Source organism: Dermacentor variabilis, chromosome 6 (genome assembly GCF_050947875.1).
Source record: "Dermacentor variabilis isolate Ectoservices chromosome 6, ASM5094787v1, whole genome shotgun sequence".
Lineage (NCBI taxonomy): Eukaryota > Metazoa > Arthropoda > Arachnida > Ixodida > Ixodidae > Dermacentor > Dermacentor variabilis.
The window spans coordinates 101782537-101804987 of record NC_134573.1 but is presented as its reverse complement, the minus strand read 5'-3'; the positions used below and the strand labels follow the sequence as shown (position 1 = coordinate 101804987).

Here is a 22451-nt window from a genome sequence, read left to right as displayed (position 1 = left end):
TAAGCGAAGCATCACTAATTTTTGTCTTACTAATGACCTAAGGAAATCCTGCCATCATGCCATGGAGCGTAGTTTTGCGGGTCCCTTTCATCGACTTTTGTGTGCCGGGTACCTGACCGCACTACTGTGTGCCATATCTGAAAAGGTATTAAAGCAGGTAAAGAAGGAGAGTGACACGGAAGTCCGACAAAGAAATGGTGAACGAAAGAGGCTGGTAGTCATACCACATTTGCATAACGTCTGTCACAGAATAAAAAAAGATTGGTCGCAAGGGTAATGTGGAAGTAGCGTTTTCTGCGCCGGTTGCGCTAAGCCAGGCACTCTACGGTCGTAAATCCGCTCCATCTGCGCACTTCTGTCTGTTCGACAATGCACAAGAAGCGTTTTCAATCTTGCGTTGTTGGGATTGCTTATTCAATTGCACTATCATGCGGGAAGAGATATAGAGGCCAATATGGTCGCTGTCTTAATGAAAGGCTAAATAAAAAAATTTAGGGTTTTGCGGGCCAAAACCACTTTCTGATTATGAGGCACGCCGTAGTGGAGGACTCCAGAAATTTCGACCACCTTGGGTTCTTTACCGTGCACCTATATCTAAGTACACGGGTGTTTTCGCCCCCATCGTGATGCGGCCGCCGTGGCCGGGATTCGATCCGGCGACCTCGGGCTCAGCAGCCCAACACCATAGCCACTTGGCAACCACGGCGGGTCAATGAAAGGCTAAAAGAACATGATTACAATGTGCACTGTGGATGTGAGCCGAGTTTTGATCGGTGTGAAGTGCTTAAAAAAAAGCACCGATCACAACTTACGCGGGAGATTACTGAAGCTGATCTCCTAGCAAGGGCTGGCAGCACGTGTGTTAGCGCGCCATCTTTGTGCCTATCTTCACAGGACGTAAGTGTTCTTCGCCGGCCAAAGTGTAGGCCGATCCTCAACGCAGGCGAGCAGCGGTTCGTTAAGGCTCACATCACACTAGGCCAACAGGACACCGACTTCGGTCGGCGCCTCCGTGTCGGCGCCTCTGCCACATTGTACCTTCGCCGAGCTCTTCGCCGACCGCCGGCAGATTGTCGGCTTCGGTACAGTGTGACAGATGCGCCGACGCGAAGGGGAAAAAAAAGAACGCTGCCGCCGACAGTCGGCAGTCCAAAATCATTGTCGGGTCGGCCTAGTGTGAAGGAGCCTTTATTGAGCGTCCGTCATCTTTGCGCGACACGGAACCAGCGGTGACCCCCAGAGTGTCAGCACGGGTCCGAAACCACGACAACCTGTGTCGAAACCCGCGTCGGGAAATTTTACGTGCCGGCTACGTGACGACCGCGCGCAGGCTGCCACTTCCGTCGTGTGCGCTCACAATGACTCTCAAAATCCAGCACTGCCTGACATGCGCGCGCCCTTCGCGGTACCGCACACGCATGGCGCACGAACCTAGGGTACGTTGTGACAAGTGACAGTCGGGCGATCGTTTTCACGTGTAATGGTTGCGTAAATGTGAACTTCTCACTAATTGTCGTGGTTAGTAGTCACTGCACGTTTCGTTTGGAACATGCATGCACCGAGCCTACTACAACAAAGCCTGTTAGAGAAGCTTTGGCTGCAAAATAAATAAAAAAGAAGGAAATGTGGGATCGGCGCGCCTACCAGTATAACACAGGACGGCATCTGGTAGCGTGAGGTCAGCATGTGGAGAATCACTGATTGCCACAGTCTATGGTGCATGGAAGACGGTTCAAGTTATCCATGCCTCTGAGGAATGTCCGAGGTGAAGTTTTAATCGCGGAAAACAAAATTCAGCGCGTGCAGACGTTGTGTCGTACAATAAGCGTGGCAGCTAAGACGTGAAAGATAATAGCGGTATCTTAAAGCAGAGCGCATGCGCTGAAATCGCATGCCATGCAATTCATGCTGACCGGTGTATATGCGATTGTCTAATATCTTGAAGGGGCAGCGCAATAAGACGAAGGCAGAAGGCAGTTGGGCAGTATAACTTGTTTATCGCTGTAAACTGCTTCCAATGTTTAGCTGTTGATACACTCCTCAGGGCGCTGCCTTTTTTTTTTCTTCTTTCTTTTTGAGACCGCGGTTGGAGGAAAAGGCGTCGGGGCCGTTGACGAAATCTGGCTGCATAACTATTGGCTGCATAACTGCATAAAATGGCTGCATAAGCCATTGTTGTCAGTATACGCTACCGGTTTAACTCGGCGCCACTTGCTGGAAATGTTTCGAAAACGGCACAACCGCTTGACCGTTCCAGCTCGATCCTCCCTACGGCGTCCCCTCCACTCCCCCTCCCTCCCCCCACCCCCCACTTCTCACACACATGCACTGCGTCCACAGTCTGGCAATTGGGCGCGGAGTGGCACCCACATTACTCGCCTCAGTGTCCGTGGCCGCAGACCGACCGTCCTCGCACGGTGCAATTTGCCAGCTCTTGCAAGCGTTTTGCCCCCTCTTGCGTCATCACTTTCTGCCTCGCGTTAGCGGCGATGAATCTGCGACCCGCCTTCATTGCCAGCTGGCATGTCTTTGGCCGCAGTGCTCTAGATTCGAGGCAATTGATGCATGCGCACTAGCGCGTCAGATTTATTGGGGAATTTCAGACCAGGCAACACAAACAGCTTGCGTCATCCCACTTGGGTATGGGCAATCCGCTCGAGTCCCAGCCGGTTCCAGCGAGACCCAGAATTTAGCTTCTTGAGTACGCAAGCCTCTTTCGTCAACGCTAAAACTATCGAATTTGCGTTGCGTGACCTTTCCCCGCGGCCATCAGCGACTTTGAGATGTCGTGGTCAAGGACGATCCTTATACTCCTATTTGTGCGATTACGTAGCGTGATTACAGAAACCGGGCCAGGTTGAAGATAGCAATAATTCTTGCAATAGCTGCATGCACCCGCATCAAGAAATAGTTCGGTATGTTTAGCCGGTAATTATGTCAAACCGTTCTGTACTTAGTCTCAGTAATAAATGAAGCAAAAAAAGTTTCATCCTTAAATACGAAGACACTACGTTATAGGGCTGTTAATACATTGTTTTATGCCATTTTTTTATTACGTCGGTTTTCTTTTCGCGTTTCCCATTAGCAGCCCGTCGGGGTAGCCTCGCGCGCAGTCTCGCGCACGTATGTGCGACTACGACACTTTAATTGGACAAGGAACGCGCGTAGTTACACGTTTTGACTTCCAAACCTCTTGTGTAGCTTCCACATAGTTGCACGCTAAGTGTGAAGAGGTGTCATAGGCGTTTAGCCACAGGCGATGCAAACGCGCCTCTTGGCTTCACTGCCATCTCCCGGAGCAAAGGCGCAAGCGTTGAGAGCTTCGCTCAGAAATGCCCGCAGCAACGCATGTTTGTGGCTATGTATATACGTGACACTTGGCTACGCTACCTTCTGTCTGCATTTTTTGCCGGCAGTTTTTGTGGGAGTACTTGAGTCCAACTCGCGTGTCACTTTGTAATTTTTTTTAAGCAAAGTGGTCGTTAGAATCAAGTTAATACAGTATGAGCTTTCTTGTTTCCGTAACTGTGTGTTTACTGGTCTCTAAGATGCTGCGGGTGTGTAACTAGCGTGCTAATTTGTCACACTTCCTGGAAAGAAGTATTGCATAGCTATTACTTTCTCTGATATGTCTGATGTGGTAAGAGTGTCGACATTGTATAGCATCGATGTCCCATAACTGCCGACGATGCTCCGTCAACTGCCGGGTCAGCGAACGAGTGCGTTGAAAGGGCACCTCGCGGATTTCCGCCGAACTGATTTCCCGTATTCAGTGGCCCAGTGCTTCTAGTTGTCGTTTGATTCTCCCTCGCTCTCCGATATGCTATCCTCCGGTTTAGCTCAAGTGGTAGAGCCACCGCCTCCGGTGATGTGTTGACCGCGGGTTCGAATCCCGGGCCGGCATGAATTTTCTTCAACTAAGAAGCTTTCTTTCTGAGCAACCTCTACGGGTTTCCTTTGCAACCTCGTGCTACAGTCGGGCGGATGAAGTTCTTCTGTCTTTCAAGTGTGCTTATCAGGGAAGTCCAATCCGTGTGTGCAGGGGGTCCCAACCTATCATACGTGAAATTTAAAAACATGCAAATGCCTCGTATAGCTGGAACGGACCAAGGTAATGTTGCTTGCCGTCGCTTGGAGATACTGAGATAATATATTGCATCCAGCCTAAATGCATTATTAGTCTTAATTAATTAATAAACTTCTCGAATATTATCATTAGATTAAAAGTGTCAGTGAGAAGTTTGTATAGAGCAACATGATAAAACTCCCTATGCAGCTTTCTGCTGCTCAATGCGTGCTACATCGGAGTGGTTTTTCCGAGCGTGAAAATAACCAGTGAATACGCGCAAAGTGCCTCGAGCGACCAGTCGCGCGGCAATCTTGCGCGTATTCGCGGTCTTCTTTCGCGCTCGAAAAAACACTTTTGCAGCTGTGTAGCTCGTATTCAGCAACAGAAAGCTGCGTCGGGAGTTTTTTCATGTCGGTGCACAATTTTTCTCGTCGATTCTTTTAATCTAACTATGATATTGGAGAAGTTTATTAATTAATTAAGACTAATGATTTAATTTGGCGGAATGGAAAAGAAAAATTGGGTATGGCCGAGCGACGGCAACAACATTACCTTGGTTCTGTCCAGCTATACGTGACATTCGCGTATCTTTAAATCTTGATGCACGATAGGTTGGGACAACCCTGTATGTGAAGGCAACAACGACGTTGCGTTGTATTACAGTGCAAGATGACGTCTCCGACTTTCCTTTGAGGGCGTTCATCTCTCCACCGCAGGTTGTTTTTCGTATAACCTCCTTGGTCTTCGCGTATAGCTGTTCTCGTCATTGCAACACGCTTCCTTGCTTTCTGAAGCGTCTTCCGGCAGGAGCTAGCTATAGCTGGCTGCACTTCCTCGCTCAATTTTTTTTTAATCTCTTCGTTTCTTCGTCGACCTATTCTTTACGAGGCGACGTCGCGCGGCGTCATGCGTCTTCGTCGCCGCAGAATTCTCGCCTGTCGACGCTTGACTGCACGTGCAGCTCGTGTCGCGTGGCTTTCGGCAAAGTGCAGCTGCTTCAAGAACTCTAAATGAAAAAAAAAGTAAAAGAGGAGGGAGTGACGTCAGGCTGGTGACGGCAGGTGAATGGGTAGTTGACGCACGAGCGCGCGTGTGCTTTTCATATGTTCGCCGCTGCATTTACCGCGGTAACAGTAAAAAAAAAAAAAATGTCGGACACATGCTAGTCGCCTGCAATTAGTATATAGTTATGTTGGACGCTCTACAGAGCGGTCGACGCAAACGAAATTCCCAAAGCACTGCGGTGTAATCTCTAATACGGAGTTATATCTCGCGTGGGTCTCACAATGCAGGCGTAAACAGAGGTCTAATGTCTCGGGCGCTGTTGTCCGCCTGTGGCCTGGTACTTGCGCGAGTGCTATAATCGAAAGGCAAGCTGGCGAACTTTCGTTGACGAGGATTCAGCCGAATACAGCAGTCTTCTTACCGTGTGTACCGGCAGCGTTCCGACTCACCTCACGTAGTAACGAAAAGGAAAGAAATCGCGGACATTAGGTATAAATTGTTCGCAAGACTGTAGTTTGGTAGCACGCGAAGGTTGAACGACCGTCGTAGGACGGAGGAGCAAAGAACTGCCGGCGGTGATGTCAGCCGAGAGTCATGTGAGTCTACGCACTACAGGGCCCATCCGGTTGAAATGCCCACGCGCTTGCGCCATCCGGGAAGCGGTTTTGCGTCGCAGTAATGAACGTGCCCCCTTACTTGCGCGAAGGGCAAGCGTCAGCCGCGTCTACATACGCCTGCGCGACTTTGTCTTAACGCGATGCGGAGGGCGCGCTTTGAGTATAGTGAAAAGTCACCTCTTTGAGCCAGGTTTTGCCCACGTGACCTGTCTAAAGCTGTAAAACCTGACCAACTAGTTTTGATTTCCGTGAATGTTCACACTAGATTAACTCGATTTTTTTTTTATTAGAGAGCGGGGGGGGGGGGGGGGGGATGTTGCCCGCGCGAAAATTGATGCCAGTGCCACCGCATCTATGTCGCATCGGGCTCCGCAGCATGTCTACTAAACGCGGCCCGTGCACGAATTAAGCGCCGTAGTTTGATAGGCATTCAGGCGAGTCGGCTCATGTGCGGCATAAGCGCACTTCTCGTGAATACTACGAAGCGATCGAGTAGCAAATTGTCGTCAAATGTCGGCACATTGTCCTCAAAGTTCCGTCGCACTGACGCCACTCATAACCTACGCCATCAGTTTGAAGAACTGCATGTTTGTTCGCTTTTCCCTCTCTCCCTTACTCTCTCTCTGTGTCATACAGTTCTGTATGACGCAGAATGAATGATGTTAGGACTAAATTCCACATCTAAGTTGAAGCCGTCAGTGCAAACTTTCTGTTGACCCGTCGCGGTAGCTCAGCGACTATGCCGTTGCGCCGCTGAGCTCGAGGTAGCGGTATACGATCCCGACTGCGGCGGCGGCATTTTCATGGGGTCGAAACGCAAGAGCGCTCGTGTACCTAAATTGAAGTGCACGTTAAACAACCCCTGGTGGTCAAAGGTAATTCGGAGTCCGCCACTGCGGCGTGCCTCATAATCAGATCGCGGTTCTGGTTGGCAAAACCCCGACATTTAGTTATTACTTTTACCTAAATTAACTTCATCTTGCCCTGCTTACCGAAGTTTGACTGAGCAAAATAAAACGTCGCTATTCTCTCGAGTGCAACCGATTTCACGTCGTTCACGTCTAGTTCGTTTCCTCATGGCGTTCTGTCTCGCGATTGTCTCGCAGATACTGCCTCCGGAGGCGTTTTATTCCGCATAATACCACCGGCTGGGCATCACTCTCGCCGGCGCGAACTTCCGGTTCGGTTTGATATGTAGGCGCGCAATGGGCACGGTCCTGGCGGTTCGTGTTTATAGTGCACGTGGACCTTCTTGTTATCGCCGGCCGCCATCCTGCAACGCGGCATTATACGCGGCCTTGTGTACGAGGCCCGTGCTTTCTCCTAGCGTAAGCATGCTCGGGGGCGTATATGTATGTCGGTACACGTGTGCTGGCCTTGGCCTTCCCTGGATTCCTTTTTTTTTTTTTGTTTTATTCGAAAGCTTGCCCTTAGGCATAATACAAAGGATGTTATAAAAGTACACGAACAGATTCGACTCGTGGATTCCTTCTTGTGGATGGCTTTTTTTTTTCTTTTCTTCCTTCTCATTTTATACATTCTCTCTCTCTCTCTCTCTCTCTCTCTCTCTCTCTCTCTCTCTCTCTCTCTCTCTCTCTATTTACGCCCTTCGATGTTTGTTGACTCGCCTCTTCATAGAGCGTCCCCACGCGCAGTGCTTGACGGCCATAGCGCGCAGCTTTGATGCTGCGAGATGAGAACAATGCCAAAGCGCGCGCGCGCGCGTTTCTGAGCTAATTCTGGCTGAAGAGCTTCCGGCGGCGAACAACTGTCGCAGCGAGAGTCGTTACCTCATGTAAAGTGCGAAAGGAGGCGCTTGGTTTGCGTTCGGTGTCACCACTCGTCCTTCTCTTTCCGTTCAAGTAAAAAAAAAAAAAAAAAACGAGGAAGCAATTACCGCGTTGCAATCTCTCCTACATGAACACTTCAGTAAGTTGACCAGTCAGCAAGTTGTGTTCGAAGTTGTTTGAATCCAACTTGGGTTCGTTTTTTTTTTTTTTTCTGTGTTGCTTTAGCTCTTCATGGTTTTGCAATATCTTTCAACCAACTATTCCAACACGGCGTCTTCGTCGAAGCTGTAGTTCTGTAGTAATGATTATTTCGAATACGGTTACCGGGACCCTTTTCATTTGAACTTCTCCTATACTAAAGTTCGGTGCCAAAGCGAGTGTTGTACTAAAAAAGCCAGGCGAAATAGGCAGAGATACGGTCCGGTTACTGCTCCGCAACCGACAGAAACCACGTTCACTGCTGCTCGTATTCTGTATTGTATTCTCGTTAGTGCCTCTTTTTTTTTTTTTTGGCAGCTTCCTATAGATTCGATATGCATGCGAAATATACGTAGACGTCGGGGACGGGTAAGCCGCGCGTTCTCATCGCTCGTCCACAAGAAACATTTTTCTTTGTTTTTTTTTTCATTAATTACTTCAACTCTGAAGCATCATTGCGTACGCGAACACTTGCTCACGGCGGTTTTCTAAACGGCAGGAGGCGGCGTCACAGTGTGGTGGCCACCGTCACACGCACACACTGTCCACTTCGCACGAGTTTGAAGCCAAATGCGCGGCGAATACGCAGCCGCGTTTATAAATTGTCAGAACTGTCCCTCCTTCGGGCCGCGCTTTGATGGATCACTGCGGTCGTCCCCTATAGACATAATTACAGCCACCTGTCTCTGGATTCCAAACGGGCAACATATTCATTCAAGGCTAACGCAAAAACAAAAATTGCCTTGGCGGTCGTGACCGTCAGCGGACGCTGCGGTCTTGTTTGTTGTTCGGAACGCGTGCAGAGTGATCGCGGGTGATAATAATTTGAGTGGCCCGACCGATCTGCGCCGCAGGCCTTGACAACTAATTGGCGACTTGTGCGTTCTCCTCTGGCTACGCCGCTGCCGCTGCTGCCAAACTTGACGTCGGCCCTCACTGCAAGCGCCGTCATGCCCTCCCCCCTCCCCCCCCACCGCCTCCCGATTTCGTTCCTTCACAACGCGTGCCGGTTAACCAACTCACAGTGCGAAAACTTTGCCAAAACAAAGGCCTTGCATAAGCAAGCAGCGGGCTGGGCGCATAGCCCGTCCCGCTTTGTTCAAGTGAGCTTGATGGGAGGTCTCTGCCTTTTTTTGCAGCGCAGGCTTTTTTCAGATAGAAGGCACACGACTCCGGCAATCTTGGCGTTTCCGTGTTGAAGAGTCTCGGGGGGCGAGGGGGGTGCGGAGATGGGGAACGGGCAACGGATGGAGAGAGAGAGAGAGAGGTCGCCGCTTTTGCTTTTTCTTCATTTCGCCGCTTTCGCGGATGGTTTCGCGAAGCGCAGCGTTCGACACCGCGCGTGTATAGAATGAACGCGTGCCGCGACCCTTCCTTATTGGCGCTGCTGCTGCTGTGCGAGCCGTACGCGCTTGACGCATTGTGACGACACGCCGTGAGGACCGCTCGCGTTCGCCGGCTACAGCGCTGCCCGGATATAAAGGGGGCGGGGAAAAACTGCGGCGGCAAAGCATCGGCCGACGGAGTTTCGGCGCCCGCTCTGTGTCGTCCACCTGCCCGTGTGCCACGCTTGGTCGCGCGTTCGAGTCCCGGATCTGTCGTCCACCTCCCGTGCGTGTCGCGAGTGCGCGAGATTCACCGTTGGTTCGTCTCCGTGATTCGAGCCGTCGCCGTGAGGAGCAAAGTGCGTGCTGTGGGTTTCAGCGGGCGCGCCTCGCGGACCGCCAGCGTCTTCGTAGAAGTAAGGCCCGAAATTTGCATTTCGCTGTACGAGGAATTTGGGGCAGTTTAATTTGTAAAAAAAACGTTCTCTCTCCCTCTTTCTCTGTTGCACTAACACTTGATCGACCGCTTGTGTTGCTGACGGCCTTTTGCACGAACTACTTTTGGTTGTCCTTCATTGTCCTGTTATTATTTTTTTATGTCAGATTCAATGCCACCCGCTGCAAAATCATCTGACGAGCAATGATTCGCTGCCACTGATTCCCTGTCAGCTAAAAACCGCAATCACCAGCGTGCTGAAAAATTGCTTTTGACAGTGTTTAGCAGTTTCTAAATTTTCCTTCCTCTTCGGTGGCTCTGGGCAATAAAGGCGAACTTAATGTATCATACGAAGTAAGTTGTTCTGTTAACGGATAGATTGACTGGTTATGATGGTGTCACCACAAGAAAGGTCGTTCCGATCTCTAGATGCTAAAAAAATAAAAATAAGATAACAGGGGATGCAAAAGTAAGGATACGAGCATGTAGATGGGCTACGTTTAGTGAATTACCTGTTCGGAAGGATATGAGCGTTCGTGACGGTGATTCACTTGAGTGCGAATACACTGTGATAAATTTTGTGGAATACTGATAAGCTATCAGTGAAATGGCGACGGAAAACGATTCGCATACCAAAGTGTGCTTTTAGTAGACGCCATATTCCGTTTGTTACTGTAACCCGGTAAACATTTTCCCAAGAACTTGCACTTTCTTTTAAAGGGCAGTGAAGGTAAATTAATTATTAAGCTATGTCTTCGTATATCACACTTTTGGAATACCAAGTAAGCGATATGCACAGACTCGGTTTGCCAAAATTTATCCACGCAAACAAATGACTAGCGCCGAATCGCATTCCTGCCGTCGGCGTCGGCGTGAGGTTCCGTATAAAGTCCAAGGGCGATGACACCTTCGCCGCGCGCCCTACGCTGTATGTGCGAGTAAAAGAGTGTGAGAGGAAGGTAGGAAAGCGGGAAGGCAGCGCGCCGTCTTCCACAGCGTGCGAGGGACCCAAATTTGCGAGTCAGTGGGCCCAGGGTAGGGAGAGGCTATGGCGTTCTACTCCGGCTGCAGCAGTGCATGCGACGTCTGCGCGCGGTCGCGCGGCCGTATTTTGAGAGCGATCTGCATTGGGAGCAGAGTCTAGATGCGTCGGCGGCTCGTAGCTTTGTGCGTACTGTGTGTCCTCGGCGCTCACTTAGGCGTTGAAGCGATAGACAGCACGAAGGTCACTTCGCTCGCTGCTGCTGCCGCGTTTCCCCGCGCGAGAGTATTGACAGCGAGTGTCTGCGGTCATCGAGTGTGATCTGTTCATGTTTGATGTGCGCGCTGACACCATGCTTGTTAAGTTAGTCAGCAAGCTAGTGTTTACAGGTTGATACGGCTGATGAGAGCGCTATCGTTACTTCGCATGGCTGTCTGCTAATTTGCCATCTCAATCGATGCTTCGCCTTTCAGGCGAAACTGCGACTTTCCCTTTTTTTTTTTAACTTCCGCGACAAGTACCCGTGATGTCATTTCTATTCACAGAATTATCTCCTGGATAGTTTAATGTTCACCACTAGAAAGTGAGTAATTCGTGCGTAATTATATTCTCGAATTGAAGCCTTCCCAAAACACTTCCGCAAAAAAAGTCCAAGTACTCGAAAATGAAGTAAAATTCGGGACGAGTCAATCATCATTGAGGTCAATGGTAGAGCGCAAAATGGAAGTCTGTATTTTAATTTTCACCGCTAATAATAAGCCTGTTGCAGCCAAAATATGGAGAACATGATTTCGGAAGTACTGCTGAGGTCTGAAGTGATTTAGTCTTTCATTTTAATGTTTCTTTAGGACGCAATTCAAGCGACAATGTTTGCACACATTTTTCTATGCATCTGTGCGTTTTGTCACCTTTTACAGCCTGTATGTGACCTGCTTCTACTTACTTTCTCGGTATAATTTCGTTTGTCCGTCCGTGTCATTTCTCGCCCTGTCATGCAAGTCACGTGACTTGGACTAACGTTCCCAGGACTTATTAACTCTCTCCATCTTCCTCCTCCTCTCTCTTTTTTTCTCTCTCTATCTCTCTCTCGAAATTCATGGATCGTCCCGGCAGTGTGAATAGAGCGTTGTGCGCGAGCACTGACCTTGTGATGCTGTTGTGACTCACTGCCTTCAACCGTTGACGTCACACTCTCTCTCTCTCGCAGACCCGGACCGTGAGGGGGGCGGTGGGCGGTCTCACTCCCTGTCCGAGTCCGGCATACGGGCACACATCAACAGCGCCTTCAGCATGGCCGAGGAAGGCTACGGCGCCATCGACCGCGACGATGACCACCCGCACGAGCCGACGCTCTCGGGCTCGGCGGTCGTCGTCCCCTGGTGGATCATGGAGGACGCCAAGGTATACACTCCCCCCCCCCCCCCTTATAGATCACCCTGTATTAAACAGTCGACGGTATACTTTCGTGATGACAGCGTATTAGAGGGGAAATCAGGCACCGCGATCGCTCAGCTGCCGTGGGAGTCGTGGGTATACGTAGCACGCGGATGTTTCTACTGCTTGGAATGGATGCGTTCGGAAAGTGTGCGTCGCGTGTCACTTTTTGTTGTACTTTGTGGCTCACGTCTGTTGCGTGCTATCCTCGCAGGACTACTTAAGAGCGCGTGTTTTGCGTTCGCGTAGAATTAAGTTAACTCGCATAATTTGCGGACGATAAATAATTCACGCCCTTTTTGAGCGTGCAGTGCGGTGCTTGTAACCTTGCGAAATCTATTGAACGGTATAAATTAGGCGCTCGGCGAGGCTAATTGTTGGCGGAGAACAAGTTTGAGGCGACACGTTGCAGAAACGTTAATATCAGAACCTACAGGGTCGTTTGCAGCTGCAGAGACAAACTTTATGCAAACCTGTGTGCCACCTATCATTCAAACCTTGGCTTGGCATCAAAACTATCGGCGCACGGAGCTACTCTGCGCCAGCTCTTCTTTTAGTACAGTATTATAGACTCTACTGGTTGAACGTGATTCCTAGATCGCGGTGCGTTCACGGGCGATCTCGCGGAACTTGAAGGGACACTGAAACGGACGTTGACATAGCAGAGATTGCAGTTTTGGAATTCTACAAACGTCTGTTTTATCGTGAACTTAGCCTTCGTATGTGGGAAACACCAGGAAACGAAACCCATTTCAGAGCTGGTATCTCGTGATGTAATTGGAGTTGCAGAGCCTCAGTTCAGTACTGTTTGATAGCATATTAATAAACAAGCATACCATTGAATTCTAGAGGAACCAAAGTGCCAAGCTAGTGAGGTTTTAAAGGCTTTTCTTATAGCAAGAATGGTAGCAACATGCGAAAATACTTCGAAATCTGTGCCATGATACTAGACGCGAAATTAAAAGAAAAAAAAAAGGGAATTCGTCCTTCATTAATTCTCTCCTTAGTAACCAAATTTTTCTCGCTAAAGGAATGTACATTAACTTCGAACCGCTCTTTACTGTACCTTAAGTGTGCTTTGTGCAGTTATTCACGTCAGCATTGCCTAATGAAACAGCTTAAAAAGCCTCCGCAGAAGTCGCACTGCATTACTCCATTTCTCTTTCTAACTTTCTATTTGTTTGCGTAAGCTTCAATCGTTCCTCAGAGAATTAGTAGCATATACGCCGTAGCCATGCGCCGTCATCACACACGCTTGAAATCTGACAGGTCCCACGCCGCAGACTTTTGGAGCTGCGTCTTGTACGTAGTGGCAGAATGGAACGGTGTATTTGTTTTTCAGAAGACTAGAATTTCGGGCCAGTTGATGACGCATATTTGAGTACGGTGAAGCGCGAGGTATAGAAAGGGACGAGGTGAGGCGAGACGGACGGTAAAAGCTAAGCGCTTGTCCCGTCTGTCGTGCTTCGCCGTCCTCAAATATTTGTTCCTCCTTGTCCGGTGTCCTTGTTCTACAATTTCACCGTGAAGGAGCAGAGTGCGCGTCCCGAAGCTATAGTGTCTTCATTGCGATGCAACTCTTGCACGACACAGTTAATAACTGGCGCGTGTACAGGGCTCCGTGGGGAGCTGACACATGGCGCCGACTGGCGCGGACGAATTTTGCGTTCTCTCACTTGGCGACGCGAGGTAACTAACCCTTCAGCTATTAGAAGAGGGACGCAGATTTACATATGCACAGGCGTGGACGACGGAATGAGCGCCACTACCATCTGTTTTACCAGGCTTGTCATCTTGGGAAATTCGAAGTACATATTTTTTTTATCTATGTGCTTAAATCAATAATTAAGAAAAATAATTAACGAACTTTAACCAATTAACCAGTATTGCTTTAGCCGCAAGATCTCCAACAGAGAAGTTGTAACAACCCGTTGAGAAATATCCAAATAATTTCTCTCCGTGTAGATAGCCGCTGTGGTTTTATCATATTTTTTTTTCGGGAGGCTACAATGAAAGCGCGCGAGATTTCAAAAAGATATTAAGTGATTATAGGCGCTGGTGTTACGCGACAGTAATGTCCTCTAACGTGGTACCAACGTATGATCGAAGTTGTATGCGCAGAGAGTGCACGAATAGGCCGCAGGCAAGAATGAGAGCCGATGGCCACACTCGTTGTCTTTGATGCATCGCCGTACGCGGCCAAGACCTCGTCCTTCACGCAATCAATCAGCAGCGGGAATGCCGACAGAGCTTCGAGAATTGGCACGTGGTATTGATCGTATATCCCACGGTGTCATTTGCTGCATTGCTCGGACGGACAATATATCTCGGCAAAAGTGGAAACCAAGACCGTCGTGTTCGATTCAGCTCCTTTGCTTAAGGCCTATTCTTGCGTTGTGTGCGCGTACATCATCGATCATTCGTTCGTAGCGTGTTTGAGGGCACTGACGTTGTTGCACGCGAGTGCTTAGTCACGTGGTATTTATTCAAATGTCGCGCACTTTCTTTGATGCCCGGGAATCTTTATGCCACAGCAGCTATCTTCACGGAAATTATTTTACTATTTCTCAATAGGGTTCTGTAGCTCTTCCATTGGAGGGTTTCGTCTTTAAAGCAGTACTTTAAAAGCTGGCTAATTTATTATTGTTTAATAACGATCTAAGATTATGATAAGGGATACTTCGAATAAGTTGGCAGCATTGTCAGAGCGCACACTTGGATTTTAGGCGTGGCACAAGTTTGCTGGAACAGCCTGTACTTGAAATACTTCCACGGGGCGAATGCTTTACGCGCGTGGAACAATATAACTGTGTAGGTGCCTGGTGGGCGGTTAACGTAGCGCTCTCGTTGTCGCAGCTGCCCGCCTATTCTGCTTACGTGAAACTAGACCTCTCTGTAGTACGAGTACCCAGTCCATCGGATGTGTTGCTGTAAGTGCTGGTTCTCGTCTAGTGCGCACGATCAAATGTCGTGCAGCTTCCCCGACCCTCACACATATTTGTTGCAAACGAGACTTGTGATTCCTGCGCCATCCAGCATTTCTGCATCGAGTCCAATCGATTTCCCTCCTAAACTTTCGTTCTTGCGTGTGTGCGCTTGCGTGCGTATAAGGGCGCGTTCAAATAATGGTCGCCGATTTATTTTCTCTTTGTACCAGTATTGTTCTTGCCTTTTTTGTTTCACGTCAGCACCGTCATCTCGCCTTCACGCATTGCCTACTGTCAGAATTAGTGCAGTCCTCGAATGGTTGCTTGCGTTTCTCCGCCTTGGAATTTTTTTTTCTCCCAATCGACCCATAGTGGGTGGGACTCATTGGGTTTCTCGGCTAACAACATCAGCAACAGCAGCATCAACGATATCGAGAAAACGGCAGCAAGCTGCCTTCAATTGAAGCATGCCGTCACGTAAAGCTAAGCGCAACTGGCACTGCCGACAACGGAAGCCTTCGTCCTCGACCGCGCTCTCCGTTCCCCTGCTACGGGAATACCGTGCGAGCGGCGTGAGTTGTTTGTTCCACCGGTCTCCACGTTATGCAGGCGGCCGCGAGCAGTTGTCGTCTACAAGTTTGCGATCGCATTTCTATGCCCAGCTGCGGCCGTTTGCGTTGCCGTTGTAAGGAATCTCTTTTCAATGGTCGTGCGGGCAGACTGTTCTGCAGACGTTCAGAAACGCCCTTTGTGTTTCCTGCTGCGGCCGTTGAAGTTACCGCGCCAGACCGGTCACTTGAGCGGGGCAGACTCGGCTATAGCGTCGAGTCGTGCCTTTATAGGATGTACTGACGACACTTAACGGCCGTTTTGTGCTGTTCTGATGCTTTTGTGATGCTGCTGGCGTAAGGGAAAGCCGGTAAGTCGCTCTTGAGGCACGTCTTGCAGCAACAGACGGGAGCGGTAGGAAACTCGCGAACAGTTTCGCGGAGTGGATGGATCCAAACAGGAACGCACAGGTGCCAGGATAACGGGAGTAAATTTAGCTAATTGTTGTTCTTGGCGCGCGGGGCATGTCGTCAGGCATCCTTGGCCATATTTTGTCATTTTAATTGCCGGATTCCTCGCAATTCAACATGTTTTGTAAAGTATACCCTCTAGCGATTTAAGGAGTACAATTAGTAAACACGCTTGCAAGTGCGGCGCTATAGGAGCGTCTGTATACAGCTATAGAGGGCGTCCCAGCTAACCTTACGAGGGTTGCAATGCGGGCTTGTTCGTAACTCATCTCAAATCTGTGTGCGCATCTGTGGTAACGCATCTGTGTGCGTCCCGGTGTGTCTTATTTTATCCTGTCTTTTAATCCCGCTACCGTACACCTAATTCAGGCTAACTTTAGCCAGGTTTTAAATATACGCAAAACGCCACGTAACTGGACAGAACAAGGGTAATGTTGTTTACCGTCTCTTGGAGATACTCAAACTATTATGTTTTCATTCTCCCTAATTAGATAACTAGTTTTAATCAATTAATCAACTTCTAAAATTTTATAATTTGATGAAAACTGCATGTCAATGAGAAAATTGTAGAGTGCCATGAACAGCTCCCGATACGGCTTTCTGTTCCTCATTGAGTGCTACACAAAGGTGTTTTTCCCAGCGTGAAAGAAGAGAAGCCCGGGAATACACGCCAAGTGCCACGATCGGTCAGTCGCGCGGCAATTTTGCGTGCATTTGCGGGCTTCTTTCACGCTCGGAAAGACACTTCTGTGTAGCAGGTATCGAGCAGCAGAAAGCTATATCGGGAGTTTTTCGTGTCGCTCTGCAATTTACTCATTGACACTTTTCGTCTAATCATAATATTTGAGAAGTTTATTAATTAAGACTAATTATGTAGTTAGGCGGAATGAAATAAATAATCTGAGTACCTCCAAACGACGGCAGACATTACCTTGGTTCTGGCCAGCTACGTGGTGTTCGCGTATTTTTAAACGCTGGCTAAAGTTAGCCGGGACACCGTGTATAAGGCAAATATTTATTTTAATTGTTTTGAAATGGGGGGCGGCATGGGTTCACAACGCTCGGGCACTATGTTTCAGACCTGCCAATAAGACCTGTGCATCGGGCCTAGACTAAACTAGACCTAGACTATAAATTAGACTAGAGACTAGACAAGACCTAGACTGAACTGTCGAGGATAAATGGCAGACACTTGTTGCTGAAATTTCATCCATTCACTGTTCATTCAGGACCCTTTTCTTTTTCTTGCTGCTTAGCCATCAAGCACGGGGCAATTTGTGCTATGGTGGGGCTGGCTAAGAGAAGTAAAAAAAAAAAAAAAAAGTAGGACGCTGATGTGCATTCAACTGTCAGTCAACATAGTCTTAGTTGGGATGAGTGTGAAGGTGAAATTAGTCCTACTTTCTGTATCAAACGACGTAATCCACCTATGGCACACTTCAAAAAATCTACGACGACCCCGCTTGAAAGGACCGGCCGAAACGTGGCTACCCGCACATTTGTGACATCATTGCTGGATAACCGTGTCTTTGATTGGCTTTGAAAGTTCCCCGAATGTCGAAGATGCCTGCCATGATGTCATACTTCCAACCTGGGGACCAGTGATGAAAGCCGCTCAGTTTTAAAGCGTAATTTGCTTAACTTCTTTCACACGATTTTCGAAACCTCTGACAATACTGAGAAAATCTGCTGAGGAAAGCGATATTTTGGTAGCCAGCTTCCGATGTACGCGCCTGCCTAATTTGCAGAGACGTCGTCGCAGTTTGTCACTAAAGTTATCCAAAATCTGCGGTTTCCTTATTTCTTTGTTTTTGTCTTTTGCTTCCCTTCTCTTTTTCCCGCTGAGAAGACAATTTCTCACCGTCCACATCTCCCTTTCGGAGGCAACGTAATGTTAAGAACACCTACCATTTTCTTTTCCTCGCCCTTGGGACATTTATTTTTCGTTCTGAATTTTGTTTCGGGCGCACAGTGCAATATTTGCTCCGTCTCCGAATTTAATAAAATTATGCAGGAACTCCACTGGAGTTGTCTAAGTACGCGTTAGCGTACGCCCAAATTTCAGTTGGCCCACCTCCAAATTAAAGTTGGCCCACCGTCAAATTTCAGTTGGCTCACTCCCAAATTTCAAGTTGGCCCTTCCCTAACTTCAAGTTGGCCCGCCCCCTCATTTCATGTTGGCCCACCCACAAATTTAAGTTGGCCCACCCCGACTATATTTTCCCCGTGCATTTTCTATGGAGCCCTATGTATGCCTATGAGTGTGCATAAATCTGATCGCATGGGTGTTCTCTCTGATCGATTTTTTTTCTCAGTTCTTTATCACTTGTAAAGCTGCCAATTACATACATTTAGACTATTATAACGATTAAATGTTTTAACTTCTCGAATTACGCATTTTTTGTGCAGGTACAAAACACTTTCATTACACTTTTCGCGCGACGGACAGATTTTGCTGGGGTACTCGCCAAAGAATGCTTACGCATTAAAACCGCAGACGTTGTTTTTGCTTCCTTTCTGGCAGATCTGGATCGCGAAGCGTATAGTGCTGGCTCGACGACCTTCTTTTGTTCAGTTCCATTTGCATGGTGCTTCAGTCGTGCAGCGCTTGCTCAGATGTCAGTAAGTATGCACGCTCGTGGCGTGTCTGGCCTTTGTAGACTGCGCTCTCTACTTAATCTTCGGCTTTCCCGTGTGGTCACGAAAGCACGCTACAGGTGCGTGTGTCTGTGGACTCGCCGTTGCTAGGCTACCGACTCTCCCTTCGTGCTCCGTGCTTGCGAAGCAAGCAAGCAAGCGAGGAGCAAAATCTTCATTCAACCCAAAGCACTCAGCCGCTTCCTCGTCTCAAATTTCAACTCTAATTTCAACTGCAAGAAACCTTCAAGGGATTTGAACGCACAGCAAAACTACGCAGCTAAAACACTTAGAGGGCCCCTCAGCAACTTCGAGCTTCGAATGACTTGTCGGTTGTCTAGCTGGTTTTGGGCCATGGTGATTATCTTGCGGAGAGAAGAGAAGAAGCGCGAAGAACAAAAACACACTGACGCTGGGTTTTCCCAACTAAGTTTACTTTCGCTAGCGCACAATATATACACAGCGAATCGGACCTGCGAAAGTAATATTTAAAAATAAAATAAACAGAAAGTAGACACACGAACAACCATAATACGGGCGCGCGGGCTTAGATCAGCCGTTGACGATTATGTCGTCAAACTATCGCGTCGACGTATGCCTCGGCAACACTAAAACGAGGCCCCGCATCAAGAAAAGCCTACCTCCCCGCGCCAGAGGAGATGACGTCACCCCTCGAGCCTCCGCTTTACACATCACGGAGGCGACGTCAGAATCGCCAGAATCAACAGTAACAATTCCGGGCTTCCCGTGAAATGCAAAGCGCGCGAAACCGCCACTGGAAATTTGCCGCGCAGCAAGAACGTACGACGGAGAAAAAAAGATTGAAAAAAAAATAGATAGACATGATTTGCGTCATCAGCTCCGGTAATAAAGGAGAAGAAAGAAAAAGACCGATCGCGGACGCTCATCGAAGCAATAGAGCAGATGCACAGACATACGCCTTCAAGGCCGTTTTCCTAAGAGTAACATAAGCATATATGTTTATATCACTCCTCAAATCATTTTTATCATGCAGAGTGTCATATCAGTTTAGACCACAATTTAGAGATTGAAACGGCAAGGCAAACGGCGGTCTAAACCTTGAGTCTCCAGACTGAAAACTTCACCGAACATGGCTTCCCAACCGCAGCCAGTCTGTAGAATTGGGATTCAGCAGATATGGTAGTATCATGAAAGGGATACACCCTTTACGCTAAAATGCATGCTTAAATAAATCCTTTTTTTTAAACAGTGACAAGTGTTTTTGTTAGCTCTCTCTGCTGTGGATAATAGCTTTCAAATAATTATAATGAAAAAAACAGGCAGAGTCAACTCTAGCAGACATCTACTTACAGCGAAGCATTCTTGGTTTGTTACTGCTGAGAGAGGGGTCACGTACCAGAAAAGTTCGATAAACACTGCTTTAGACCTTCCACGCTACACAGGCAGAATTGCCGTGGATGCCTACATATATGTAGTTGTCCCCCTTGTCTCTCGTTTTCTGCCCGAGCCTTGCGTAACAAGCAGCCCGTTAACGAGGCTGACTACAGTGGCACACGCCAACTTACAACGTCGTGAGGCCGCTTCGCAATAACCTCTTCGGGTCCTGTTCGCACGATCGTGCATCAAAAAAAGAAAAAACAATGTCGATGAAGATAATTACATTTAATGTTTCCGCACAATTAATTAATTAATTAATTAATTAATTAATTAATTGATTAATTACTCAGTCAATCAATCAATTTGTATTATTACTTAAAATGCTTTACATATAGAGGTATACAGAAGGCGGTCCCATAGTAAAAACTGAATTGGGACCTCCCGTTCATGGTTAACATAACAGTTACATTGACAAGAAACAGCAGGGGAATCGGTACAATTACAGAAGTGATAAATAAAGAAACACACATATGCGCAAATGAATTCATTAATGGACAACAATGTATCCGCAGTAAGCAATATTGCGAAACTAGATAAAACTAACACTTCTGATTATACCTGTGCTGAATTTGAATTTGAATATTATTTCTAGAGTGTTTTTGTTGAATATGCAAGTTAGAAGGCAGACGGCTGTAATGTTTGTTCCATGTGTGTCGTCAAGTGGCCGGTTCGTTTCTTTCACTGTTTTTCGCAGTGTTTCACGTTGAGCATAATTTTTCAAACGGCTAGACAGGTGCTTCCCAAGTGTGCTGGACATGAAATAGTTAAAGTTCTCGTATCTGTATAGAGTTCTCGCATGGAGTCCGCATTCTGTAAACTTGGGGGAAAAAAAAAAAAGAACTCGCCGACGATTTGAAAATGCCTAATCCATTCTGCTGCTGTACGGCTTTGACGATTCCGAAGATGCACAAGAAATCTGGTGAAACTGAATTTTCAAAGAACACAGTTAAATGGCGTCTGAAGCGCCTAAAGTTCTGCTAGAGTGGTAGCTGCGGTTGCCGCCAGCCTGTCACGGGATCGCGATCGCGCGCGAGGTTACTTGTTCTTCCTCGTTTGTTCGTCATCACTTCAGCTTAAACTGCAGGCTCCAGCGCCTGAACGCGACTTGTAGCTTGGCAAGGCTTGGGAGCGGGCTAATCGGTGAACCGTTACTACGGTTGAACCGCGAATTTTACAATGGGGGACAGGGAACCAGACACATACAAGCGCTAAATATTGCCAACTGTTAACTTTTGAACTGTTTTACAGTTGGAAAGTTAAAAACCTATTTACACACTGTTTGTAGCTTGCGCTGCGCTTCCAGATTGTTGCGAAACGGTGTACGAGCTGTGGCTGCCCTCCTGCCGCGTTAGCGTTCTTAGCTGGCTTCACGCTTCACCGAGCGACGGAGCGACAGACCACGTGGCTCAACACGTTGTTTGCGTCCAGGCAGTGTTCGTTTGTCATCGTTGAGGTCGCCGATGGCAGAAGGAGGGCAACGAAAAACATCACATGAACGTCGGGGACCAATCCGCGTACCGGTGCACGGAAAAAAAAGGAAAGAAAGAAATAAGACGCAGAACGCGCGGAGGAGTTGCGCACATAGAGAGTCGGGCACAAAAGTTTACAGGACACGGGTTTCACGAAATGCGTAAGTTTCTGCTTGGTTAAGGTATGCCTCGTTTAACATGAAGGGACACCAAAGATAACCGCTACATCAACTTAGACTGTCTTACTTGAAAACTGCCCTTTCCTTAGTTATTTTTTATTAGCGAGAAAAATGAAGGCCAGTCTCTCACTTTTCTTTTATTTCACTCCCGGGGTCGTGGGTTCGATCCCGACAGCGGTGGCTGCATTTCGACGAGGGCGAAATGCGAAAATGCTCGTGCTCTTTTATTTATGAGCACGTTGAAGGAGCCCCAGGTGGTAAAGATTAATCCGGAGTCCCCCGCTACGGCGTGTCTCATAATCCGATAGCGCTACCGGCACGTAACATCCCAGAATTTGTTTTTAACATAAGTCAAACTGCCCCGTGGTGCACGCGTTTTAACGCAAGTCGACATGAACTGCATTACGTACTTTTTATGCCAGAAGTGTGCGGTTCTAAGGACTTCAGATTGTAATTGTCTTGTTGAGTCCTGTGCACACCGTTTCAGTTTGCTGCCGTTCTGCGCCTTTTGCTTGTTCTGAACGGACATTTACGAATCTTAATATTTATTTATCACAACTGCAGCCGCAATCAGCTCTTTGCTGATGTTGTGTAATATTTATGTTCAGTTACGGTTGCGCTGCGCGCATTCGCAACCATTTTATAAGTTTGCAAGGAACGTGCATAGTTACGAGCTTCGCATAGATTCATCCCTCCTTTTCATGGCCGAAACCCTGTGCACAGTACCTTAAGGATGCTCCAGAAGTCTATTCATTCGTAGCACGTCCACACGCCTACATACGTTCGTCAAGGGTTGGTTTCTCCAATATGCACGTAAGCGTGAGAAGAAGCCACAACGTTGCGGACTACAATTTAACCGGCTTTCTGCGGAATACCGTGTGTGTGTGTGTGTGTGTGTGTGTGTGTGTGTGTGTGTGTGTGTGTGTGTGTGTGTGTGTGTGTGTG

General features: G+C 48.0%; 1 protein-coding gene across 10 annotated transcripts in view; it reads left to right on the top strand.

Annotated features, from left to right (window-relative positions):
• The window catches only part of LOC142584966 (prestin-like), a 247453-nt gene that overhangs the window by 198756 nt on the left and 26246 nt on the right, over positions 1-22451 (top strand). For 7 of the 10 annotated variants that reach the window (XM_075695351.1, XM_075695360.1, XM_075695353.1 and 4 more), the window contains exon 2: positions 11630-11823. In XM_075695351.1, coding sequence (XP_075551466.1) covers positions 11630-11823 — 194 coding nt within the window. Of the gene's footprint in view, positions 1-9288; positions 9421-11629; positions 11824-15587; positions 15703-18339; positions 18425-22451 lie in introns of those variants that run through there. The other 3 variants (XM_075695355.1, XM_075695359.1, XM_075695358.1) reach the window with 3 other exon arrangements.